Source organism: Trematomus bernacchii, unplaced genomic scaffold, assembly GCF_902827165.1.
Source record: "Trematomus bernacchii unplaced genomic scaffold, fTreBer1.1, whole genome shotgun sequence".
Taxonomy (NCBI): domain Eukaryota; kingdom Metazoa; phylum Chordata; class Actinopteri; order Perciformes; family Nototheniidae; genus Trematomus; species Trematomus bernacchii.
The window spans coordinates 5,224,550-5,239,680 of NW_022987828.1; the positions used below are offsets into that span (position 1 = coordinate 5,224,550).

The 15,131-nt window shown below is 42.2% G+C and overlaps 1 protein-coding gene across 1 annotated transcript in view; it reads left to right on the forward strand.

The window, feature by feature from the left end:
• Positions 1–15,131, forward strand: part of slc35f3b (solute carrier family 35 member F3b) — a 52,146-nt gene that overhangs the window by 31,052 nt on the left and 5,963 nt on the right. Inside the window, exons 3-4 of the mRNA XM_034152426.1 lie at positions 12,070–12,412; positions 14,608–14,827. Of these exons, the coding sequence (XP_034008317.1) occupies positions 12,070–12,412; positions 14,608–14,827 (563 nt within the window). The remainder of the gene's footprint in view (positions 1–12,069; positions 12,413–14,607; positions 14,828–15,131) is intronic.

Below are 15,131 nucleotides of genomic sequence, written 5' to 3' on the forward strand. Positions count from 1 at the left end.
TAAAGTAGAAGTCATTCCAATGTGTAGGCTACTATAGGACAATAAAAAAAAAAACAGTTTAAAAGAGTGATTAGTAAAATATGCATAAATAAAAAGAAAGAATGCTATAGATAAGATAAGAATAAACAAGTTTAAATTATTTGTAATTGCACTGTAAAATGTTTGGCTGTAAAATTACAGTAAATTACTGGCTACTAGTTGCATGGATTTCACAGTAATTAACTGTAAATATTTCACAGTAATTGACTGTAAATATTTCACAGTAATTTACTGTAGATATTTTACAGTAAATTTGAATAAAAGTACAACTAAATACTGTGACTTTACAGTTGCCATGCCCATGGAATTACTGTGATATAGCAGTACAGAGCTGTGGTATTATGGTACCTTGCTCTACATAAATTACAGTAATTACCTGTATTTTCACACTTTTACTGTAGAAGTAATGCAACACAGTAGCCAGTAATTTACTGTAATTATACAAATGTAAATAATACGATAATATATTGTAAATTTGACTAGTTAACTGGGATTTTACCATAACTACACAATTCAATCAGCTCAATCAACAAAGAAAAATAAAAAAAATGCCCATTTTAACTTTTTATTACTCCATTGAAGTGCAAAGTACATTTCACAGCGTCTTGGACATGTTGTTACGGCCCCAACCTCTACTCCGTGATAGTGGCTCGTGCTGAGACCCGCAACATGAAAGAATACACGCAATAACCGGTACTTGGTAATGAGCATTTATTGATAATCAGCCGTTTGCTCACACAAGCGAAACGGGAAACAAAAAGAGGTCTGGAGGACTGGCCAAAAGGAACAAACAGAAGGAGGGAACCCGAGCCAGCCACACCACGGGCCGTATTGTAAAATATTACAGCTAAATATTGTGAAATCATGGTAATATTTTACAGTGTGGTTGTGATCATATTCTAAAGATGTTTGGATTAAAAGTAGGCCTATACAGCTCCCTTTCATATGAGTGTTGAGAGCTGTATCCATCAATTCATTTTGTGCTCAAAGTGCACCAGATTGATGCATTTAACTTCAACATTTAAAAAAAAACATCTTCCCGGGGGTGCATGCCCCCGGACCCCCCTAGAGGAGGTGAGGTCCACCCCCAAATAAAGCAGGTTAAAATAATTAAATTGCATACATTTTATTTTAGTAAACACTGAAAACAGGTCCCACAGACCCAAACAGCACGCAAAGGTTAAAGGTCAGCATATAATAATGTTAAAATGTGCTAAATATATACACTGCAAAAAACAAAAAAAAGAGGAGTAAAAGTAGCACACGACTTGTTTTATTTTTTGCGAGTATATAGCTCTCATCCTAAAAAAGGTTGGAGACCCCTGTTATAGAACGATACATTTTAAGCTTGGCCTACCATTTTATTGGAGCGATGAGGAACAGGTGGGGCTTGAAAAGGCCCACCTGTTCAAAGTGGGGAATGACAGGAAAAGTTTGAGAACCACTGCGTTAGGCGGTCTCTGCGTTGTGTTTTGTGTTGTCCATGGATGACCCGAGCCAGCATACAGTTTTGACGATCTCCGTTTTATTACTGACAATCTGACAACAGATATAACAATCAGTATATTAGCTTTCCCTCACAGTGACTCCTCTCACGTGGAACATTTACAGAAAGGGAAGAGGAAACGTGAGGGACACAATATATAGGGGGGGAAGTCCTCACAACGATAATCTCCTGAGCACAGCGACCACACTTCAGAGGTTCCGCCCACTGATCTCCGACCTTGTCAGGTATTGAGCATTCAATAAAATGAAGAACACAGAATTACTCAATATAAAACACAGAATTTGTGTGATTATACAAAATGATTTACAAATAAACCCCACTGCATATTTACAACTGTTACATGTAGATGAAAGTCTTACAGTGGGTCTCCCCGCAGTCTCTAATCTGCAGGAGCACCAATACGACATTTCCTGTTGCCATTATTAGGGACAACTCCTCTCTGACTCCCATGTGTGTCATCACCATGCTGTCATCTTCAACATGGTGTGTCATTGCTCCCTTTACTACAATGTTCTCCTTGGTCTCATTCCTGTGTGAATGAGTGGTGTTATGCATTCTTTAATCCCCCCCTCAGCAGAGAGGAGTACTGCATTTCTCAGTGTTTGGCATATCGCAAAGGCTGCTACCACATTGCCATCTCGCAGGCAACCTAAAAAGAAGAATTAGGATTAATCTGAATTGCAAACTTCCTGGAATAAATGTATTCATTTGCATGATGAAGTGATATGTACACATGCCATGATGCATGAAAACAGTCCTAAGTGAGTATGATGACTTACAGATTGAATTGCTGTTTGTTCATCTTATGTTGTGCTGCTGGCAGCTATACTTTGTGCAGTGCAGTAAGATAATGCTTAATATATATAATAGACACCACAGCAGGTGCTGGTAATATGCTAAATTGTCAGTGTCGCCTCTTAAGGAATTGTGTTAAGTTGTATTTTATTGTGAATACAGTCAAATATATACCTGAGAAATAGTTTCAAGCTTTATACCTCCATTATTTTGCAGTTCCCAGCTTTATTAGTGTAAATGTATGAAAATACTTTGTTATTCATAATTTATGGCTTGACCAGCTGCTTAAATATAAATCAGGGATTTTCCTGCAGTCTGCTATCGACACTGCAGAGCTTAAACCCAGATGCTGTAGCTGTATATACTCTGTTGCATATTCACTCACTGCAAGGCATTCTGGATAACCTCAGAATAATCACTGCTGCTGGATAAGCAACAATTTAAAGCTTATTTCGGTGAATGTCAGCTCAAAATATAATATTTTCCGAACAGCTGAGATGGCGTGCTGTTATATGACAAGCTTGGTTATACAGAATTAACAAAAGCTGTGCTGTGGAAAGAGAAGGGATTGTAAATGTGTGTGTTGGGGGTAATAAAGTTTTGTAAACTGTTGAAGAGAGTGAAAGCTGTAGAGTTTATGATGTGAATGTTCGGCTCCCCATTTCAGCAGCTGCTTTGAAGGAGGAGGGAGTCGCAGGGGGCTACAGCGGATCAACACAGAGCTTTTCAGACACTCCGCTGCTTATGTAACCCCAGCTCCAAAATCTCTGTTCTCTTCACTAACAACCTGCTCCAGACTGTCAAAGACATATTTTTTTCGGTGTGGGATCTCTTTTTGTTTTCTTTCTTTTTGTGTCCAGTTAACAGCCACAGTGCATAGTATTCGTGTTTAAACAGCATGTACAAGACAGAGAAAATGTTGTGACAATAGAATCAATGTTCAAATCCAGGATTTGAACATTGATTCTAGCGAGACTGCCCTCATTAAAATCACTAATGACCTCCTCATCGCATCTGATTCTGGCCTCATCAGTATTCTCATCCTCCTGGACCTCTCAGCTGCCTTTGACACAATATCCCATAGTATCCTCCTCAGCCGCCTGTCAGACTACCTTGGCCTCAGTCACACAGCTCTTGCCTGGTTCGAGTCCTACCTCTCTAACAGGACTCACTTCGTTACCATCAGTGACTGCAGCTCCCCTCTGGCCCCAGTTAACCAAGGTGTACCTCAAGGCTCTGTGCTTGGACCCCTCCTATTCACCATCTACATGCTCCCACTTGGTCAAATCATCCGCCAACATGGTCTCAGCTTCCACTCGTATGCCGATGACACACAGCTCTATTTCTGCACCAAACCGTCCACACAGCTCCCACCTCTTTCCCTTGTCAACTGCCTCCAGGACATCAAAAACTGGATGTCATCAAACCTGCTAAAAATAAACAGCAACAAAACTGAGCTCATCATTGTGGCTCCCAAGGCGCAGCTCCAGAAGGTTGGTGACCTGCTTCTCACCATTGATGGCTGCTCCATCTCCCCGTCCACTGAAGTCCGCAACCTGGGAGTCATCCTGGACTCCACCCTCTCTTTCCAGGCGCATATCAAATCCATTACCAAATCCGCCTTCTACCATCTCAAAAACATTGCCAGACTCCGCCCCTCACTCTCTGACTCAGTGGCAGAAACACTCATACACGCCTTCATCACATCCCGTCTGGACTACTGCAATGGAGTCCTGTCCGGGGTTCCCAGCAAAACCCTGGCCAGGCTCCAATATGTCCAGAACTCTGCCGCCAGGCTTCTCACCCGCACTAAGCCATGGCAACACATCACCCCCACCCTCATCCACCTCCACTGGCTGCCGGTCAAGTCCCGGATTCACTATAAAACACTCATCCTCACGTACAAGTCCCTCCATACCCTCGCCCCCCAGTACTTAACTGACCTCCTACATCCCTACACCCCTTCTCGGAGTCTGCGGTTCTCCGACACGGGCCTGCTCTCCATCCCCCGCTCTCGCCTTCGTACTGTGGGTGACAGGGCGTTCAGTGTTGCGGGCCCCACCCTCTGGAATGCACTTCCTCCTGAGATCCGGAACGCTGCCTCACTGGACATCTTCAAATCCTCACTAAAAACACACCTGTTCACCATGGCCTTCGGACCCTAGTCCTTTCCTGGTCCCCTGGCTTCCTTTATTTTATTTTATTTTGTCTTGTTTTGTTCGCTCCTCATTGTCTGTTTTGTTTTGTCTGTCCACCATGTACAGCGACCTTGGGTCCCGTGAAAGGCGCTTTATAAATTCCATTTATTATTATTATTATTATTATTAAGCCATTCAGTCCTGTTTTATATTTTAGGGACAGGAGGAACTGCCACCCATATTCTGTTAAAATCCTTGAGGCTAGTAACCCAACCGTCTATTCTCAAGCATAATCCAATGTTCTTTTAATGACTTTGTTTTGTCCATTTCTGGGTCTACTGCTGCCTCCTACAGCCATAAGTTTGATCCACTGGCTTCATCTGCAACAGTTACCTCTTGCTTTTGATTAATTCCCCTAACCATCGGCTCCTGGATGATGATTATTGATTTCTCTTCAAATGTGTTTCTAGCGATCATCTCTTTGAGGAATGTCCGTGTTGTGTCGTCAAAGGCAGGGGTTAAAAGTTCATAAAAATCTCTTTAATCTCAGTCATTTCATTACACACGTGGAAACAGAACAGGCGTCTTTTAAAAGTGATTCATTCGTCCCAGAGGAAGCCGGTCATATTTCATCAGCTGCTATGATGACTTCACAGACCCTTTCTCCAGGGCTCTATCTACCCTGACCACGAGAACTATATCTCAATATAGCAAATCATAACTTTTAACATGCAGAAGGAGAGGTGTAAATGTACAGATAATTAACCCATTTAACGCAGTATGAGATCTTCAGGGTTTCTTGGTGAGATGGATTGTCATTGTATTGTGCACACTCTACAGTTTGCTTTATTAGAAGCTGCGACAGATTGTAATAGGTGTTGTTTTCACCTTGGGAGTGACTGTGTCTGCGTCATCGTTGAAAAATGTGCTCCTGGAGATAACTGCTTTGGCAGGATTTACTAAGGGATGCGTTTTTTTTAAAGTAATTTGCCAGGTGTTTAGCCTGTGGACAATGTAAGATGCAACTATACAACTTTACAGGTGTGTGGATGAGACAAGAATGAAGATGGAACATGGGTGTGATACGAGCCAGAATCGCTTGATTTGGCGTCATGGTTGGCGTGATTGATTCCATCGCACTAGTCTCTAGTTCTGTCTGCTTGAAGGTTTTTTAAAGACGTGTTGAGAAAATGTACCAAGAATAATAGCTCCATGTGAGTATTTTGCATAAAGTAATGGATTTAAGGGTTGGTTGATTTGTCCTGTCCGCCCTACTCTTTGTTCACCATGCATGAGTCATCTTCATCTTAATAAAATATGTGCATATTGCAAAAAAAGCAGCAGCATGTACCACTGAGCAATACATTTGAGGTGAATAACAAAACAACCAGAAGCATCAACCCAAAAATAACTTGACATGTTTCCTTCAAGCACGCTCAAAAAGAACATAAATCGAATCCTGCATCTATTACTCGTTCGCATGTGTCGTGTTTGCATGTCAGTGTACATTCAGGCATGTGTAAATAGAAAGTGTATTGAGATGAAGCTGTCAAAACAAAGGTCTAACATACCTGCATTTTGAATCTGCTGCGTCTGTGTAGTTAAAAGATCATCAGAAGCAGCTATCATGTTCAAGTTTTCCTCTGCAAGCCCCATTCAAATGTTACGTCTCCCTTTGATCCTTTGAATGTAATTGGAGTTGACTTTGAAGGTAGTCAGAGGAGAAGCCTAATGCTTTTAAATTCATTTAAAAAGTGAGGGAAACAGGCCTTTCTCGCTTGATACGTGTGCAATGAATACACAATGACAGGGCCTTTTATTTGATTACCAGGCCAAGCTTTTGCTCTGGTGTATGTAATGCAGAGTGTGTATGTGTGCAGAGAAAGCCATCAGTTGAATTGAAATGAATGACATTTCACTGAATAGATGGTTTGATGTTATAGCCAAATTGATTCATTTATAGAAGTTCATTTGAGGTTTGCTGCCACAACTTAATTGCTGCATATCTCATTTGTATTCTGTAAAAGAAAATGCCTTCTGTTTCATAGTGTTTCATCTTTTAGCAAAATCCTCTACATAAATGTGTAAAGAGGAAGCTCGATGCTATAATCCTGAAGGGAGTTGATCCGAATAGCTTTCTTTAGGGTATGAGGCTGCTGCCTATCCGCTCTGTCTTATTCAGCCAGTAAACCAGATGCTATTTGCTGTGTACCTAGAAGCCTAATTATTAAAAAGCTCAAGTAAAACAATAATACTACTCCCCTACAGCGGTTGTAGTTAGTGTGGCTAGCCCGGGAACCCTGTCAGCAAAAATGCATGCAGTGTGCTTCAGTGCATTTCACCTCTGAAAATTACTTGGTTGTTTCATAACTTTTTTCTCTTGATGCCATTAAAAAACTAACCAGTCATCAAACTGTGAGGGTCATTTTACAGGAGTGATGTAATGGAAATGTGGATGTATGTGAACACTCTATTAGTTAACATTAATGTAACTCTGATATACTTCTTGTAGTACAGGGAGGGAGTATAACCGCTGTTTGGGCAGGCACTCAGAGTGTACACCTGCGGTGGTTGTCTATCCATTACTTCTACAGGGACGCTGTGGCCAATCTTTTAAATATTGATTTGTCGGGAAAGTGCTGGGACTCTTGCCAGTTTGTTAAACTGCAGGTCCATCACACTAGAGTCGCTGCTGTAAGGGACTGCAAGAGAGAGTGGGGGCACTTCAGGTCTGGGGGAAATACTGTTGGGCAGTGTACCCGCTGCCAAATATGAGTAATTGCTAGAACACTGCACAGTGCACGGTCACACACAAAAACACACACCGGTTGGCTTGCAGCGGTGTTTTGTCGTGACACTAACCAATGAGGCATCAGAGGGCTGCAGCATTGACCTGCATTGTGAGCATCTGTTGAACCAGCTGGGCAGGTCAGGGCGGTGACAAACAACAAGTTTGCAACTTGGACAGGAAGTTGCTCTGTTGTCCTTTGAGGTTGAAAGAGAAAGCGGTCAGGCAGTGAGGAGAGCCGGATCAGTAACAGTCGTCCCGCCCTTGTCTGCCCTCCTGGGCCTTTGTCCCCTTGGCCCATGTGGTACCACCTCAGCTGGTGGACGCAGCGGGGGGGTTTGCCGCCTGACTCTCTGTTGTGTGATTGAGCCAGACATCTTGTCAGATGAGCCTGCTCTGGTGTGTTGAAAGGCCTCTGACTGTCAGCTTGGCCTGACCAAGCTGTCACAGCCGAATATCAAAGACTCCCACTGTCTGTCAGACTTAGACGACAAAGACCGTGACTGCTGCCTGTCTGTCTTCTGCCTGTCTGTCTGTCTTCTGCCTGTCTGTTTTCTGCCTGTCTGTCTGTCTTCTGCCTGTCTGTTTTCTGCCTGTCTGTCTTCTGCCTGTCTGTCTGACCTGCCTTGGTAAAACAACCATCCGTCTCGCGGCATTTGTAGTCTGAAGTTAATACTACATTCTAGAAATTGTCTTACTTTTGAAACAAATGCAGGATGTTAGGCTCTGACTTTTACGGGAATTAAAAACGGCATTAGTTAAGCTGGGATTGCACTTATGCAATGACTGATGTTGCGTGAAAGCTGAAGATTAACCAACATTTCGCATTTGTATCAGCCGCAACAGAGACACTGTTATTTTCAACCATGTAAATGAGTGAGTTTGTGTGTGTGTGGACATATTTTTGTCACTATGATAGAGTTGCAACGGTGCAAGATGCAGTCACTAAACTGAACCGAGATGTAGTAAAAGTCTAAATAAAGGTTGAGTTTGAAGTGTTCCTATAGGGATCAACCGGGGATTTATTCCCCCCCTTGGAGTTGATGCCCTTTGTGTACGTCGCTGGCGTCACAAACCTTCACATTTGTGTAGGTGCCATTAGAATTAAGTTTGAGTCTATGTCTTACACCCAGACATAAACTTATGTTTGATGTTATAAATAAGCATGGAATAACAATTGATTATGAGAATGACAGAATGAGTAAGTTGCACCAGTCAATTCATATTCATCACAAAGCAGAGACCCATGAGGCAGGAGAAGAGTTTCTCTGAAGTGTGTATCGGTGATTGATCTGTTTACCTTTCTGATTCACTGAGGCAGAGCGCTGCAGACCTCTCTCTCTCCCACAGAGGTGTCGCCAAACAGACAAACAGACAAACCTCTCTTACCTCAGCGTCTCCAACACCAGGTCCCAGTGAAGACTCTCGACAGCTGTGCGGCCACCCGGCTGAACCAACGCCAGCCTGTTGTAGCCTGCTGGGATGTGGTTTCTTGCTGTGTGGGTATCGGGTCAGCAAAGAGAGTGAGTGGTGGTGGTTCTGGAAGCCATAGCTGGGCTTTCTGGGCCTCTCTTCTGTGACGTGGGAGAGCAGGCAGCCAGGCAGAGCTATGCTGGCACATTTGGGATTTGCAGCTATCAGCAGGAGAGATCTGCACTGCAGAGTCTGCAGGGGGAGGGAGGAGACCGGGAGTGGGGAAAGCGCTGGTGGGGAGGCATGGCCTGTGGTGGGAGAGAAACTGGAAAACCGGCCAGATAAATCTCAACACCAATAGGAGTGCTACATCACCTTCTGGAAGTGGGATGTGTAATTAATACTCTCCCCATGTGCTCAGTGAACTAAAACACTATAGGCAGACAAAGGAGCATATAAGGTCGAGATTGATCTACTGTGCCAAGAGTGGTGAAGAGACTGATTTGTCAACAGATTTTCACAGAGATGCAGGGGTGATTTCTCCCCTATATTGTTGATTAAGTATGAATTGAACACTTTGCTGTGATAAATACAAAGTGGGGATGATGTATTATTCTTTCTGTCAATACATTTTTAAGGCAGACCTGGCAAAAACATAATAAACAGAGTGCATATCTACACAAAGAAAACAAAAAAGTAGACAACAAAAAAACAAAACCACTACAAATCAAGAAGATTGAAGAAGATTCAACTTATTGTCATTACGTAGTAGGTACTATGTAACGAAACGGTTTCTCTGCATTTGACCCATCCTAGTGTTAGGAGCAGTGGGCTGCCATTATATATATTATGGTATGGCTTCAAGGGACATTAGTGAAGGAGCCTTCAAATCTCAGTCAGCCACTCTACTGACCCAGCTCTCTCACTGATGAGTTCAGCGGTGCTCCATATTGTTCATCACCAGCAGTGAAGGTTGACACAGTATCATTAGTCACCGTCAGGCTCAAGGAGGTACTGTGTTGGCTTCAAATCCCTGAGTCAGCACGTCAGTGGATAACAAATGGATATAAATTGATGCCTCTGCATAGATCATAGAAGCTTTGATTAATAATTTATACAAATGTGTTTCATTTAATAAAAGAGAGAATGTATTTGTTCTGAGTATCATGCTAACAGCCTAATTGCAGAGTGTGAGCGGAATACTAATCGCTTAATGTTGTCATAACACTTCACAAAGTGTTTTCACATATGCCAGAGCTGGAAATGCTTAGCTGGGCCTCAGCGCTTCTCTATGAGCTGATTGGCTTGGCCCATCACTGCATTTGGAAGATTAAACTGTGCTGCAGTAAGCAGCAGTGGGCCAGGGCCACGGGATGTGGGACGGTGGCCCAGGAAGGACAAACTGGGCAGCGTGATCAAGACATGACCTTCAGAAAGACATGGAGGCTCTGAGGCTCAGAATAGAGAAACGTAACTCTCACCCTTGTACCCAAGACTTTGACAGAGATCCTCATGCGTCTGTCTCTTTTTTTTTGGTCTTTGCTGATTCACCATTTTGTTGCAGGAACAGACAATGCTCTTGAATCCTCTTTCATTGCTGCCACATCTGTCTCGGAACTGTCAACTACTTTTTTCAGGAGTAGAAAGCATTTTTCACCATGCCCAAATAGTGGAGCATAATTTCATCTTAATTGCATCACAGAGAGCCAGGGGAAGCCGGGGCATTAGCATGGGGGGCGATAGTCATCAGGGATGTTAATCTGTGATTTAATAGAACCACCTGGCAAGGTCAGAGGCATCTCCAGGAAGAATGAGTCTCTCATTGGGCATGATGAATGCCCATGAATAAAGCTATTTAACAAAATACGTAGTAAACCTTCATATAAAACAATAAGTGTCCCTTTGACTTCGCAGATCACATTAACATAAAGGCAGACAGTGCAATCAGTGCCAGGTTTATGGCAATAAACTGACACAGGATAAGTGAAATAATATGAGTTTAATGTCTTATTTTTCACAGTGTAACCCCTACTTTAGTTAGAATTATGCTTGTCCGGCAAAGGCTTTTTGAAGCGCATTTTGTATTCCAGGCAGAACTGTACAGTGCCGATAAAAAGGCAAAAGGCTCCCTGCGGCACATCATTACCCCTGAAAGCACCATTAGGGAGATCCCTCCGTTTTAACTTGTTGGCGGGCAGGATACATGGTCCATGTTAAATAACCGTTATGAAACAGAATTTATGTCTGGCTTGTTGTTGGCTGTGCTGTCCCCTCTCTGCCCTGATTGTGAATTTGTCGCCTCATAGTTTTGTTTTCAGTGGTGGAGCTGTAGGGTTTGTTAGGCTCAAATAAAATGATTTATTGAGGCTACTGATAATAGTGTCAGGGATCTTTGTTGTTGCCAAGTTATGTTAATGTTATCAATACTAAATATTACTGAGAGTTGGGTAGTCTCAGGTAGGCTGTCTGCATACAGATCTGCTGAACGAATGATGTATCTATTGTTGCATTGAGCTTTATAGCTTTTATGCTTCTGCACACTAGTTAACACAGCTTAAACTGAATTGTTTAAAGGAGAAAATAAGCCATGCATCCATAAGTATGTTCAATGACTCAAGGTAACAACATGACCTTGGTAAGTGAATCATCTTTAGAGCATGGTGGGTGTGGGTGAGTTGGACAGTAAACAGCACATCAGTTATTTGCTTCAATTCACACAATTATTGAAGAAGTATGGGGAGCTATCAGGTTCTGACAGGAGCAATAGCCAAGTTAGGCGGTGCGTGCTCTGGCACACACACACACACACACACACACACACACACACACACACACACACACACACACACACACACGTCATTGTAACTCACGAGGTAGAGAAGAGGTCGTCTTGGATTGGATGTCAGATCTGCCCTCTTTTGTCCTCTGTTTGGCTGCAGCCTGTCACACTTGATAACCACATTTTTTACTCAGATGTCTGATTGATTACCTTCAAGTTCAATTAAACTGTGACACAAGCTATTTTTAGCCAGAAAAAGACAGCAAGACATGGGTGACCTGAAGTCATTCACAGAGAAGAAAATGCTGTAAAAGCTCTCAGACCAGATTTACTGCAAGAGATATTCAAGTAATTCCTACACATGTACAGTACATGTACAGTATAAAGCTAAACCATATTTTAAACATGAAAACTTGGAAGAAATATAATAAATACATTGATAATTAATAATATATTTTTTGTTGAAATGGGTTTGAAAATGGTTAATTTGATAACTCTAAAGGATAACTCCCTCTGCTGAAGAAATACAGAAATGAATCACCCTGATTTAGATTTGTTTTAGTTATCAGTGTTTATCTGTCACACTAACATGCATGTGTCCGTCTTTTAGGAGAAGACCACATCAGGGACAGTGTGGTGGGCCCCACAGACACACAGGCCGCGGGCGTTGTGGCCGGAGCAGAGTCGAGCTCCAGCAAACGGAAGCTGCACTGCTGCATCAGAGTAACAACCGTACAGGTGAGCAAGGCCCTGTGGGGAGTCGCCATGGTGATGTGTGTATGCTCCTCCTGGGCAGGCTCCACCCAGCTGGCCAAGCTGACCTTTAAGCAGTTCGACGCCCCCTTCACCCTCACCTGGTTCGCCACCAGCTGGAACTCCCTCTTCTTCCCACTCTACTACATCGGCCATCTGTGTAAGAGTCCAGAGAGGCAGACGCCCAGACAGAGATTCAGGTGAGGAGCAATTACCCTATTCTTACATTTCACTTTAAACAGAGATGATATATAACACATGAGAAATAATAACCTACAAAGTGAGACAAAGAAAGCAAATAGGGTTTGATTTGGCTTCTCTGAAAAGGGGCTGTTCCAGAGCACAAGCAGCCAGGAGTCTGTGGTCAGAGGTCTCTACATTTCCTTTGAAAAAATGCCTTTATTTGAAAAGTAAAGTTTTACAATCAATCTCAAAAACTCACAGGGTGTCAGTGGATACAAGCTTAAACTGGGGAAGATATCTGGGATTTAGAGGAACAGGGTGTAATGGTAATGATTTGATTGGCCAGTTAGATTGAGCAATTTGATTGGGCCATTGGAATCCTATAATTTGATTGGTCCTTTAGATCAAGTTCATCGATTAACCCATTTGGTTGATGCATCAATCTACCAGTCTATAAATCTTATTGTCTTTTCATAGCAACACATACTGGCAGCAGCCTAATGTGAGAAACATCATCAGATTGACATGAAAATGACATTATGTTGTTGGCGCAGACAAAGAAAGTCATTTGTGTTGTCAACACAGAGAAACATTGTGTTCTCAAGCGCCACATAGCATACAAAGGAGGCGAACAAGATTCCGTATGTATTTTCCAGTGCATCACACTCCATACAGGAACTTATGTTTACTTGCAATGTTCGCCCATCAGAGAGATGCACGGCAGCATCCTTGGGTGTCCCACCAGTACCCCCGACTCACATGGATGTGTTAGGACCCGTTATCGCTGCCTGCAGCTGTAACCACATGGATGTGCTGAGGATTTTCACACCAAGCTGAGAAATGTAGAGTAGGAGTTGACATTTGTAATAGCTGTCCTGTCTCTTTATATAACGTGTAGCTGTGACTTTATGATCTGCTAGAAGCTAGATTACCGTCCTCAGCACAGATGTAGAGTTTCCAAAATCAATGCAGATTACGGGTCTCATGAGTGCAACAGTACGGCAGAAACAAAGCCACAAACTGTCAGTGGTTGTGATTTAAAAGTGGCGTATCTAGTGTTGAAATGATGATATACTTTGATGTGATTGTCACTGAATCAGTGTGTTTATAAAGGGGGAGTGTGTTTTACTGCTGACTCAGCTTCCTGGATCTGATTCATAACAATGCTGCTCCACAGTTTCCAGCCTGTCACTCCTCCAGATTTTGCTGCTTCATCACCCCCACAGCAGCAGAGTAAACGGTGTAACTCAAAAGCACAATCAAAATGTCAGTATTTCAAAAACGCATTCCTCTTATAGTTTGACTAAGGTAGGAAGGGGGGGAGTTCTTCTTGGCATCACAGCAGAGTGATGCAGCAGAACGTCTTATTGGGTGGAACAGTTCAAAAATATAGTGATGGAGAGAACATGACCACAAAGAAGTATTTTAATACTGATACCTAATGTCACGCTTTGGTTCATCCTTCTCGTTACACAGTGTGAAATATTGACTGTCAGGCTGAAGCTTAAGAATGTCTGCTTTTATTTGAGGACATGTTCATCCATTTCATTATTTGAAACGTACATCTTCTTGTGGGTGGTTCAGACTTTTACAGGCAGGGATTAATTCCAGACTGAAGCTGGAATTTTTTACAATATCTACTGAAAAACTAAACTACGTACAGCACATTAAGTTAAATCACTTCTTCAAGACCACAACATATCACCAGTTTGACTGTTTATTGTTGTTTCTCAGTTTTATATAATAAAGTTTCATATATGTATATTGTTATACTGTATACTTAGTCATCAAAAATGTGCCTCAAATATACAACAATACTATGTAGGTCCTTTATGTACTTAAAATATATTGATATGTTTGAGCTTACAACTGGCAAAGACGAGTCATATAAAAGTTAGTTTCAGAAATATTTAACTTTAATGCCTTGTGGCAGATCCAATTATATTTGTTAATATTGACTTAATTCTCCTGTTCCCACATGCACTGCGATTAACTGTTTATTTCGCTTTTATTTACTTTTGAAATTAGGAAATATTTCACACTCTCATGACTGATTAAAGTCTTTGGTCTCTCTGGTATCATTTGTTCAAAGAGAGCTGTTTGTGTTCATAAATATTGATCAAAGTCCCAGTCCGTTATAACATTAATCAACTCAATTATATTACATTTCCAATATTCTAACACTGAGCCTCTGCATTATCTTTCTGCACAGGGAGTGCAGTAGGTTTTTCGGGGATGACGGGCTTACACCCAAGGTGTTTTTCACCAAGGTGGCTCCCTTTGGCCTGCTGTGGATCCTCACCAACTACCTGTACCTGCAGGCCCTCAGGAAGATCAACACAACAGACGCCTCGGCGCTCTTCTGTTGTAACAAGGCCTTCGTCTTCCTGCTGTCTTGGATTGTACTTAGAGACCGCTTCATGGGGGTCAGGGTGAGTACACCTGCCTGTATTTGTGTGTATATATAGAGTCAAGCAAAGGTCACAAACAGCAAGTTAAACATGTGTTGCTCTCCTGGCATCACCTGTGGGAACCTCTACCCGTAATAAACAACATAACAACAAAGAAAACAAGCAACTGTAGAGACAGTCAAATGCATAATGTAATGGCTACAACAGGAAGTGATAATATATTTGAATTGAGTGTCTGATCATCCTTGTTTTCCCTAACAATAAAAGTCTCAAACATGGCTGGGATTTAAGCTTGGCCAGTGCCACAATATCGTATTTCTTTTTA